At 34.8% G+C, this 12804-nt stretch overlaps 1 protein-coding gene across 13 annotated transcripts in view; it reads right to left on the minus strand.

Annotated features, from left to right (window-relative positions):
• Positions 1-1911: 1911 nt before the first annotated feature.
• LOC138336196 (cilia- and flagella-associated protein 54-like) overlaps positions 1912-12804 on the minus strand; it is a 93345-nt gene continuing 82452 nt past the window's right edge. For 11 of the 13 annotated variants that reach the window (XM_069285558.1, XM_069285557.1, XM_069285556.1 and 8 more), the window contains 6 exons: positions 8739-8864; positions 7448-8108; positions 7170-7323; positions 6638-6655; positions 4648-4818; positions 1912-2816 (listed from right to left, as the gene is read on the minus strand). In XM_069285558.1, coding sequence (XP_069141659.1) covers positions 2694-2816; positions 4648-4818; positions 6638-6655; positions 7170-7323; positions 7448-8108; positions 8739-8864 — 1253 coding nt within the window. In that variant the 3' untranslated portion in view covers positions 1912-2693. The other 2 variants (XM_069285547.1, XM_069285559.1) reach the window with 2 other exon arrangements.

The raw sequence follows: 12804 nt of genomic DNA on the forward strand, positions 1-12804 counted from the left end.
AATAGCCCCACACAAACATTATCACATGGTACATGAATTTATTCCCATTGCTATTCAACATGGGGCAATCCTAATTTATATGAAGGCTCGAATTGAGGCAATGATAGCATTAGCAAAAAGTTAATTATTATTTCATAGAATGAGTGTTGTCATGTGTTTGTTTGACAAATGCTATAACTTGTAATTGGTGCATCCTTTACTGAACTTGTTCACCAGGTGCCGATTTCTTGAAACAAAAACACTGACTTAGGTCAAAACCTCCTTCTTTAACTCATTATATGAAAATTATGACTTATGACAGTTTTTTTTATTGATGTTTGCTTCGAGAAATCAGAACTAAGTATACATGATGTAATGGAAAGTGCTATTTAGCTGTTTTTGTTTACTTCACTTGCTATGCTAGATGCTTTTATTGTATTGAGATCAACTACTTGGTATTTGTTTTCAATGTCACTTATTTGGATGGAGCGAGACATTTAATTACAATACTCCCAATGCAAGTTGGATGTTGTTCAAATAATATTTCTTTTGTTACACTTTAAAGATGCTCCACCGCTGACAAAAGGTATTTTTTCACTATTAATAACAGGAGCAGACGATTTAGTATTTTTTATTAGTTACAGAAGTTACTTACTTTACTCCATTACCACCAATGAAAAGTTTGAGCTTCTAATTTTACTTCAAGTTAAAATATGAAAAATAATTAATTACATCCTGAAAAAAATCCGTACCACTATATCCTATATGAGATCTACTGAATGTGCATGTACCAAAGGCAAATACCAGGTAAATTATTTTATATTATTTTTGTGTTAATTAGACTATTATATACACGATTAAACACCAATTATTGTTCAAATGATGAATATCATTTTAGGTCTGTCGGCGGTGGAGCATCTTTAAGTAAACTATTGTATTTATAATGTTATTTGTCATATGTTGTTGTTACATCAGGTTATTAGTGAAATCTTTATCTCTTCAACTGCCACAATTTATAGGAAAATATCTGGACATCCTTGGCTCCAATCTCTTTGAATATCCTTACTTTTGTAGTGGATCTATGTTTTTTTTATAACAGTTGCTAAAATCCGGATGAGAACTGAAAGCCTAGGTCTATTACTGCATTTGTGAACATTTGAATTAAGTCCGAGAACTGAAGTCTAGAATCTTTTACAGCATTTGTTGAGCTTTGAATTTTTTAGACTATCTGGCCTGAATACTATTTGAACTTTTCAATGAATTTTCATGAGTTGGCCTAAAAGCTTTTTCTGACGCTATACCTTTAATTTTTTACACATGATAACTCATGTGGTGGTGTTTGATTTCATAAATTCTAGAGTTATGCCCCTTTGATTTCATGTAGTTTACTTTACCACGTAGTTAGTTATTACAATGTGTTTTCCAATGTCATTTTTATGATTATGCAAAACATGAAGCTAGAAGAGATAACTGAAAACAACATATTTTCGCAGCAACTTAATTTCACATGTTCATGCCCAAAGATATGTTCACTACTATTTAGTTCCTCGATTTACATGTAAAGCTCTCTGCTGTACTTGTAGTAGAATCTTTTTCGTGGCAATTTATTTTTGCGAATTCTTATAGCCCTCAAAGTATCCAAAAATTATATCCCATGTGAAAATATTTTGCACATGGAAATAAATTGGTTCTACAGTACATGACTTGTTCCATGTGACTTAATGTAAACCATTATGTGGTATTTCAAAGAAATTTGTATGTATACATTTTTTGTAGAGAGAATTGTTTGTGTGTGTGTGTTAATTTGTGTTCTAATTATTTTTTGTGACAATTTTTATCCTATCTTTGTAAACAAATAAGCCAATGCTGTGATTGATGTTCTGAATTATAATTATGCTATTGTTAGTTTACAAATACAACCAAGAGTTGATGTCTATGGAAACACTTCCATTATATTGTTTATTGAAAATAAATTATTATTGATATACAAAAGAGAATTTTTGTTATTTCTAATGCTAAAAATATCTTCAATTTAATACTTCAGTATTTTATGTTTTGACAATCTATGTACATGTACATGAGAAAAGTTGGACTTGCTTTACTTCTTCAGTTGTTATAATTTATGAAATCATTCAAATGTCACCAAAATAGTATCAACTTATTTCTAAAGGCCAATAACAATAAATACATGTTAAATAAATAGTTATGGTCACTTGGTGACTTTGAATAGATCTTCTTTTGATCTAACTATACAGTATAGTATACAGTCAAATAAATATGGAAAATATGATCAATAAGAACAAATGTATATTGGACGGATATCAATCTACTAACGATACAAAAAAAGAAAACCCAATTATCTTCATAATACATATAAAATAATTTCTATCACAGACTTTAATAACATATCATTTTGTGACTTTATACCAGTAAAATACATTTGTACATACATTAGAGCAGATGCAGATAACACAAGAACTTGTTGCAATATCACAGTCTCAAAACGAATTGTGTAATAAATTCAGTTATTACATATTAATATACCAGTATGGGGATGATCTGTAACAATGCTTAACCATCTTAAAATGGCGATGGACGAAGGTCAGTACAGGACTTAATGGTCCTCAAAACCAACTGGATTCTCCTCATTCAAAATATAACATCATGGTCCATATCCAACCCTAAATTTAACCAGTCTAAAACACACACAAGTTCTAGGATTTCATAATCTTCAGGAGCCATTGGACGATGTCTGTGCCCTGGGTGGTATAGCCAAAACTTGGGTCAAACAGGTTCTCTAGTGCAGCAATGTTCTTCTTTGTTACTTCAAATGGTAGCTGGAAAATAAATGAAGTACAGTTAATTACCTGCAATACACCTACTCCTATTACCATTCCTGTGTGATGAGCAGTTACTTAACTGATTATTGAAGTTTAATTGAATTTCATGAGGTCGAAACTTTGCTATTTTTCACTCAGGCTTCACAATCGTAACCAAAATTTAAGAGGGGAGGGGTGCTATTATGGCAAAAATGACATGTGTTTTGTATCATCAACAAGAGATCCCAGAGGGATCTTGGTGCCCACCTAAGAACGATCTTTGTCTAACAAAGGAAAGAGGGATCTTTTCTCTGCTTTTCAAGCTTACACATGAAATTTGAGAAAGATCCTTTGACTACTTTCTGAGATATATAACAGTAACAAACTTCAATTATCAAAATCCAAGAGAGCGGCCTGTCGGCCATCTTGTTCATCAATTGGTCCCAAAATGCAATGTGCACAACTAGACTCCTAGGGGAACCTGCACATGCAATTTGAGACAGATCCCTTCAGTGCTTTCTGAGAAATAGCTGTAACAAACTTCAATTTTCAAAATCCAAGATGGCGGCCTGTCTGCCATCTTGTTCATCGATCGGTCCCAAATGCACAACTAGGGCCCTAGGTAAACCTGTACATGAAATTTGAGAAGAATTCTTTTAATACTTTTTGAGAAATAGCGGTAACAAACTTTAACTATCAAAATCCAAGATGGCGGCCTGTCGGCCATCTTGTTCATCAATCGGTCCCAAAATGCAATGTGCACAACTAGGGCCCTAGGGGAACCTGCACATGCAATTTGAGACAGATCCCTTCAGTGCTTTCTGAGAAATAGCTGTAACAAACTTCAATTTTCAAAATCCAAGATGGCGGCCTGTCGGCCATCTTGTTCATCGATCGGTCCCAAAATGCAATATGCACAACTAGGGCCCTAGGCGAACCTGTACATGAAATTTGAGAAGAATTCTTTTAATACTTTCTGAGAAATAGCGGTAACAAACTTTAACTATCAAAATCCAAGATGGCGGCCTGTCGGCCATCTTGTTCATCAATCGGTCCTAAAATGCAATATGCACAACTAAGGCCCTAGGGGAACCTGCACATGCAATTTGAGACAGATCCCTTCAGTGCTTTCTGAGAAATAGCGGTAACAAACTTAAATTGTCAAAATCCAAGATGGCGGCCTGCCGGCCATCTTGTTCACCGATCAATCCCAAAATGCAATATGCACAATGAGGGCCCTAGGAAAAGCTGTACATGAAATTTGAGAAGAATTCTTTTGGTACTTTCTGAGAAATAGCGGTAACAAACTTTAAACTATCAAAATCCAAGATGGCGGCCTGTCGGCCATCTTGTTAACCGATTGGTCCCAAAATGCAATATGCACAACTAGGCCCCTAGGGAAACTTACATGTGAAATTTGAGAAAGATCCCTTCAGTACATTCTGAGAAATAGCGGTAACAAACTTTAACTATCAAAATCCAAGATGGCTGCCTGTCGGCCATTTTGTTGACTGATTGGTCCCAAAATACAATATGCACAACTAGGGCCTTAGGGGGTACCTACATATGAAATTTGAAAAATAGCGGTAACAAGACGGACGGAAGGACGGAAGGACGGACCACGGACCACGGATAAAAAGCGATTTGAATAGCCCACCATCAACAGATGGTGGGCTAAAAACTGATCAATGAACTTATAAACTGTAGAAGGAACAAAATTGAGACAAAATGCATTAAGTTAAATAAATGGGATAAAATTGTTAAAATTGAATGGTGTTGAGACGCAAGAATATATCAATCTCATTAACATTAGTGTTGTAGCTAATATAATAGAATAATTTATCTTTACCTCTGTTGAAACAACTGATCCAGTCTCAGATTTATCTGGTTTTTCAGATTTCTCTTTCTCTGCCTTCTCAGACTTTTCCTTTTCTGCTTTCTCTGACAATTCTCCAGTGGAGCTGGCGTGGGGCAAACCAAGCAAGGTCTTGATGTCATCCAAACATTGTTTCAGCAAGTTCTGAAAACACATACCATACTCATCAGAATTTAACCATCCAAATAACAATAGATTTATCACAGGCAGAACCATATCGCTAACCAAGAGTTATAACAACACCATCTTAAGGGAGAGTATCATATTAAACACTTGGCAGAAGTGAAGAGGAGTCACTCTTTTAATGATCAAAATGTAATCTTCACTGACTGTATACATTTTGCCATCAAACATGCTTTTTTGTGTGTGTATCATCAAAATTTTTCTAGCTGCATTGGTTATTGAGATGACACTTTTACCTTTATTTATTGGCAGTTTGATAATGTGTTTTTACTTCTGTATTCAACCCAAGAAGCGCCCCCTTCCTTATAAGCACCCTTCCCCTTTTTAGGCCTCAATTTAATTTACCTTAAATCAAATTCAGACTGAAAATATCCAAAAGTGTAAATTTCTTTATTGATTTTTTTGCAAAATGATATATTGCTTCTTTGCACAATAATTATATGAAAGGCTAGTCCAAATTTAGTTGTTTAAGTGCTCAATATTTATTTCAATTTTTTTAGGAGCCCTGGGCGCTTAGGTATTGGTTTGAATAGGATATTATAGTCTCACACTCATACATGCATGAATAAGAAAAATCAGCAACAAGATTTTTTCCTAGCAGCTATATGACTGAATGTATTTATTCAGCCAGGCAATGAAAAACTGATTTTGTTTCCATAAAATTCTGGCCAAATTAATATACATGTATAAATTAACCATAATTCTAGAATGCGCTTTAGTGACAGACCACTTTCTCCCAGACACTGACAGAACATGAAAGCATTACCACAAGAGGAATTTTCAGTTCAACATTGACAAACACAATATTAACCAATTTTTCCCACAACTTTGCCCATACCTAATGCTATTAAATCATGGCTAATACCATCTCCAACATTACGAGACAATGTTAGAACAAATGTACAGACAAAATTATAACTTTCCATCACCAATCTATGTTACAGATAGCCCCTCCTCCGCTGTAGACACCTTTTATAACAATGTAGCACGCTAGCTACCTGTTTAGCACCAAACTTACCTCATTGTCCAGAAGTTCTTCAGGCCCAATAAAATCCTTAGAGAACAAAATTCTACTACATAACTACACAAATATCAAATAAAATGTTACAAGAAACAACACTTGTCCTGCAACCTCGAGCTACAAAATACACCAGTTCCAAAATAGCATCTAATAACACAGTTGAACATGAAGGTCTAGAGTATGGTCTGTTGCAGCCAATACTTTTGAAAATCGGTTATGTTTGCATCAATTTGAATCCATTGGATTAAACTAAAAGCTGAAAATATGATGAGGTTTTCCATATAGGTTTTATTTTAACAGCCAGCTAGGGTCATATAAGAACACGCCAGGTTTGTTGGTGGAAGAAAGCCAGATAACCTGGAGAAAAACCACCAACCAGCAGTCAGTACCTGGCAACTGCGCAACATGGGATTCAAACTCGTGACCTAGTGGTGGAGGGCTTGTGGTAATATGTCAAGACATCTTAACCACTTGGCCAACACGGTCCCATTCCTCAAAAAAATTGTTCATTCTGATAGCAGGTATAAAAACAACAACCTGGTATATATTTATTTTCCAATTGCTTTAAAAGTTTAATATTTTTGCTGACAACCTGAAATTAAACCCTGGGTAATCAGCAAAACCAGCAAAACCACTACTTTTAACAATGCTTTTGCACATAATTCTAGCCAAATCTCCAACCATTAAAAAACACCAACACCTTTTAGCAAAATAGTAAAAGCGCTTAAAACCCTGACTTGCAATGACAACCATGCTTACCTCGATTGGAGGAATTTCCTTAAGGAAAAGTTAGCATGCAGTTTTAAACATTTTAAACAATAAAAGAATGTTCTACATGGATAATGTATAAAGTTAAATCTTATTTACCACAAAAGTGAAGATCTGAAAATGGCCAGTTTTGAAGTCTTTTGTTAAAATGACCTGTTATCATCATAAGATTTTTCCTATCAATCAAAAACATCTTCTATTACACTTGTTACTGAGTGGTTCTCCAGCTTTTAGGTAACGTTATAAATCAATCTAGCAACATGTACATGCAGATACATATACTGCTTTCAAATTTTGGTAAACTGTAATATGACAATCTGACTAGATATGAATCTGAACATGGCCTCTAATTGGCTGCTACCAGATTGACATATAACACAGACAAGTATTGAGATCAGACTGATGATGATAATGGACATAAGCCCAATATGTTATCAAACAAATACTTCAGTTGTTCAACATTAGCAATGATACCAATCATGACAGTGAGTCTTTAATACAGAAATATATTAAGTGTACTTACCTCAAGTCTTTCATCTCGTTCCACCTTTGGAGAGAGGGCCTTGATTCTTTGTCCCTTTTTGGGCTTGGAAGTTGGAGTTGGTGAGGGAGCTACTGGGTCCTTCTTCTTCTTCTCTACCAGGGAGATTTCTGCTCTCTGTGCTAGCACAGCCAACCTAAGGGCAAAAAAAAGTACAGTTCCCAGCTCTTCTTGCAAGCAAAAACAAGAAAAATAATAACCATTAAGGCAGAATTTTTTTACCAATGGTACGATAAAATTTTAAAATAACGACAAATTACCTGTCATGAAGATCGTTGAGCTGTGAGAGGGACACCCATTGTACACCGGGCTGACAAACTGAACCCATTTTCTTATAGATGGCATGCATCAGGAGGATGCGAGATTCTGCACCTGTGGCATCTGGTCTCTGCGGGTCGTTCTCCTCGAGAGACGGCTGGTAGAACTGCAGCGACACCTCCATGTCTGCAGGGGAGATAACTGATTTGTCTGAAGGCATGTAGGGATCTATCACAGTTCCAGGAGGTAGTGGTGCCTTTCCAGGCTCGGCCACAGTCGCCATGACAATAGAGTCATCTGTGTCAGAAGTGAGATTTGCAGTGTAGGACTTGAAGGTCACATTAAGGTCATACTCAGTATCAGTAAGAGGAAGCACTAGCTGTGCTGGGGGATAGATACCGCAACATTCCGAGCTGTACACCCTAAGGTTGTTGGCAAGGTAAACATGGATCTTGGTAAGTCTTCGAGCCCACATTCCTGAGAATAACATAGACCTTATCATGTCATGGTTCACTGTTGTGTCGGAGTGGGCATGACTGATGAACCCAAGGTCAAACTCAGGAAGTTCCTCTTCATCAGAGTCCTTGTCATTCTGATTGGATTTACGGCTGGAGGCGGAGATTGTAGAGGTGTTACACAGCCTCTGAAGGATACTCTGGTAACCTATCAAACAGAGAACCTCAATACTCAACATCAACATGTTTATGGATATTTTTTAGAGCTTTCTAAAAGTTTTATGAGTAGAAATATTTGTGGTTGTCATATACAGTGATTCCAATAAGGCATAAAATAGATTCTTAATTTATTTGTGTTCATGATATTTCAGTATGTAACAGGTTTTTTATACAGTCAATAAAAATTCAGTTGTATAAAATATGTAAAGGTTCTTAAAACTGTAATTTTTTCAGATAGTTTAGTAATATCTTTTTTATCAAATAAAGTGAAATAACATTCACCCCTCATAAAATGTCAGCTTGTAGAAGCAAACAGTTTACAGCAAACGATATTCTGTATTTGCATATAACAGAGTTATGTGCCCTTGCAGGTAGGTATTGGTTGTGCTGTCATGTGTTTGCCAGTATGATGTCATACTTTTCGGAGAAAACGACGTGAATTTCAATCACAAGATAATGATGTCACAATGGATACCTACCTGTAAGGGAGCTAACTCCATAATATGCAAAGACAGAATAGACTGTCTAATTACAATTAAATCATATTTTAATCAAATTTTCATTATCAATTAAAGGAGAATTGTTGTGTACTTGTAGTGTATGTTAACTTGGTACTGACCTAGAAAGTGTATCCAGCTGAGCTCCTTGGCTCCTTCTCTTGCCTTCATCACCTGCTCATCATAAGTGTCCACATGTTTTACCTCAGTGGCCTCTATTAGGGGAGCTAACTCTTCTTCTATCTGACCTGCAAGTGGAAATCATGAAACATGAAAAAGGAACTACCCAACTGCTTTTATACCTAAATATGATAAATGGCAAGTGATACAGAAACTGATGTTTGTTTCTGACAATCAATATTCTAGAATTTGATTCTGTTTTTGTAAACAATTGATTAGTAATTTGATTAGTTCGTACTTTTGTAATTGGTTAGTTCGTACCATGTACTTTTGTGATTTCGTAAGTCATACTTTGTAATTTGGCTAGTTTGTCTTTTGTTAATTCATACTTTTATGATGGTTAGTTTGTACCTTTGTGATGGTAAGTTTGTATTTTTGTGATGGTTAGTTTGTACTTTTGTGATGGTTAGTTTGTACTTTTGTGATGGTTAGTTTGTACTTTTGTGATGGTTAGTTTGTACTTTTGTGATGGTTAGTTTGTACTTTTGTGATTTGGTTAGTTTGTACTTTTGTGATGGTTAGTTTGTACTTTTGTGATGGTTAGTTTGTACTTTTGTGATGGTTAGTTTGTACTTTTGTGATGGTTAGTTTGTACTTTTGTGATGGTTAGTTTGTACTTTTGTGATGGTTAGTTTGTACTTTTGTGATGGTTAGTTTGTACTTTTGTGATGGTAAGTTTGTACTTTTGTGATGGTTAGTTTGTACTTTTGTGATGGTTAGTTTGTACTTTTGTGATGGTTAGTTTGTACTTTTGTGATGGTTAGTTTGTACTTTTGTGATGGTTAGTTTGTACTTTTGTGATTTGGTTAGTTTGTACTTTTGTGATGGTTAGTTTGTACTTTTGTGATGGTTAGTTTGTACTTTTGTGATGGTTAGTTTGTACTTTTGTGATGGTTAGTTTGTACTTTTGTGATGGTTAGTTTGTACTTTTGTGATGGTTTGTTTGTACTTTTGTGATTTGGTTTGTTTGTACTTTTGTGATGTGGTTAATTTGTACTTTTTTGATGGTTAATTTGTACTTTTGCCATTGGTTAGTTTGTACTTTTGTGATTAGTCCAGTCAAACTAGGTTTCAACGTCAAACTAATTGCAACAGAAATTGTTTTTGTTGGAATAATTTTAGATTTCGACTATAAGTAACTGGTAAAAATTCCCAAAAAATCCCATAAGGGGAAAGTGGTAAATTTTATCTATTCATAAAGCCATCTGCACCGCCGGTAAATGTGTCCCGTATGGGCCGCCGTAGATCGGAAGAGTTCCACAAAGGAGGCGGAAAAGAGCTACAATGTTGGCATGAGTGGACAATTCACATAAACAAAAGCGCTGATTATTGACAATCGTGCATCATTGGCAGGTTTTATGATAGTGTGAGCTAAGTTCATGATTACTTTAAGTTATAGCATACATAGTACCATGTACTTCACAGATGTCTATAAGTGTTGAAATGGTTAGATCGGTGACGGTAACCTACCCGACGGAAGTACAATTTGACGACGACATAATATTGTATTTATGTTAAATAAAACATATCTGAATTTCGATATTTTGTCAGTGACACTCAGTGTATGCTTTAATTTATCTTTAATGAGTAATGGTTCTGTCATTTCGATGTATTTAAGTTTTAAAAGTTTGCCAGTTTTGATAACCCTGTTTCAATGACGAAAAAGTATGGAAGCCTGTTTGTACTAGCGCGATATTGATCAAAATTTCCATTTTACACATACATTTTGTATTTCTGATAAAATTCAATATTTAATACTTATTCCGAAGAGTGGTTTGGATTTTTCTGACCTCATTATTGTTTTTGTTTTTAACTGTGTATTTTATATGTGCTATTTTCTCTTATTTTTGTAATTATTTTACTTTATTGCCATTTTATTTCTTAATACGTGTCATAGCTCTACATATAACAGATACTAATGGTCAGTTAGTTCCATGTATTTATTTATCTGGGGCCAGTTGTTCAAAGGTCTATTAAAAGTTAATCGAGGATTAAACCTTCATTAAACCGTCATTAACTTGATGACGTTATTTCCAGAAAATATGATGTTGCACAAACGTCCATTAAAGATAACGAATCATAAAGCTCTAATAAAGTTTATTAAAATCTGCAATATTTAATGGACCTGTGGGGCTCCTTTAAACCATAATTAAATGTGAATTTGTATGGTAAAACTTTTGTATAAACTCTTTTAGCGGAGTTCGGTTACCAAATTCACAAAGACGGTAAAACAATGTCCAATCAGAGCATTTATATATTTAAGGAAATATTTAGAAATGGAACTGGAAGAAGCAGAATTAAAAAGTGAACTTGCTGGGTTGGTGATGTACATATATGTATGTTTCCAATTAATCTATAACTACATGTACATACATGTATATGATAATCAACTTCTACATGTTCTTTATGGTACATATTGAAAAATGACTTTACAGTGAAAACTAGTCATCATGTTATAGACGTTTACATCTTCTTATTAATAACAGAAACAACAATATCAAGCAAATGAAATACATATTTCAACAAACAAATGTCAAAGGGCATATAGATGTAGCTCCGAATAAGTAGTAAATACAGAGAGTGATGAATAAAGTCAATATACAGTAAAACTTCCTTAAGACGAATCTGCTTGATACACATTTTTATTTATTACGAAGTAAATTCAAATCTTGGGTTTATGGCTCCTCTTTATTTATACTTCTTTGAGAAACGTATAGCGGATTTCATTATAACGAATTATCTTTTGACAGGAGTGATTTGTGGCCCCTTTAAGAAAATGTTTGCTCTATAACAATTTTTTTCCCTGAAAGTGTTGGATGTAGCCTTGTTTTAAAGTGAAACTTGTGGTTTAAAAAGGGAATTAATTTATAGAAAATCAAATACGATCAAACAAGTGTACAATTAATTGTCAATAATGGAAAATCTGCCAAAGAAGACGTTGTTGCTGACTTCGGAATTTGTGAGTTAGCTTGATAACTACGTTGATTCGGAGTGCAATCGGCCTATGACTTTAATTAACATATAGTTTCAGAAACTCTATATCAAATTTCTGTTATAACAAATTATTTCCTCCGGTCCCAAGTCTGATTGTAATTAGATTTGATTAAAGTTTATTTGAAAGTATAGATGTAAATTGAACTTCGCTTTTCTACACGCATGTACATATGGAAGTTAACGTATAATGTAACCAGTGGGTTCCCGCCAAAAATATAAATTGTTCTTATTTTTTTAGAATATCACTTTATACAACGTCAACGTAATGTTGTAGACCACAACCAATCCCCATGACACAAACCATAATATACATGCATATATGAGGCTGTATTATTTGAAGGTAAGCTATTGGTACAAGGACAATACTGCCACATCACTCCGCTAATTACATTTTAAACAATTTGACGTCATATATAGGTTCCGCTTCTTAATCATTTTAGTTCTTTATATACATGCTGTATTCGCCGTAATTGGCGCCCCCTCCCCTCTTCTGGAGGAATTGATTTGTTTGTCTGTTTGTTTGTTTGCTTGTTTGTTTGATTAAATTAATGTCCTATTAACACCTAAGATCATGTAGGGATGACATCCCATGTATGCTGTGTGTTTTGTGTGTATGAAGAGCGTGGTGGCAGCTTTGGGAGACTGTTGTATATTCGTGTTGTATAGTGGAAGTCTTGGCCTTTTTATAGTGCTATATCACTGAAGCATTCCGCCGAAGACATTATACTAACGGGTGAACCAGTCGTCCCACTCCCTTAATGCTGAAGTTAATACAAATGCCCCCATCATCCCATGAATTTAACGATGTGATTTGTGGTTTGAACGATCCGAAAAGCAATTCCTGACGCTTGAACGCAGTTCACTGTACAACTGTGTGATGTTTACAGGCATCGTATTCCATGAACTAGTGAGTCTTCCACATGTGAATCATTGCGTACTAATGCGTAATCAAAGGAAAGAAGGCGAATGTATGTTTACTGTGACAGATTAATGTGCCATGAGTGTGGAAAGAGT

Source organism: Argopecten irradians, chromosome 12 (assembly GCF_041381155.1).
Source record: "Argopecten irradians isolate NY chromosome 12, Ai_NY, whole genome shotgun sequence".
Classification (NCBI taxonomy): domain Eukaryota; kingdom Metazoa; phylum Mollusca; class Bivalvia; order Pectinida; family Pectinidae; genus Argopecten; species Argopecten irradians.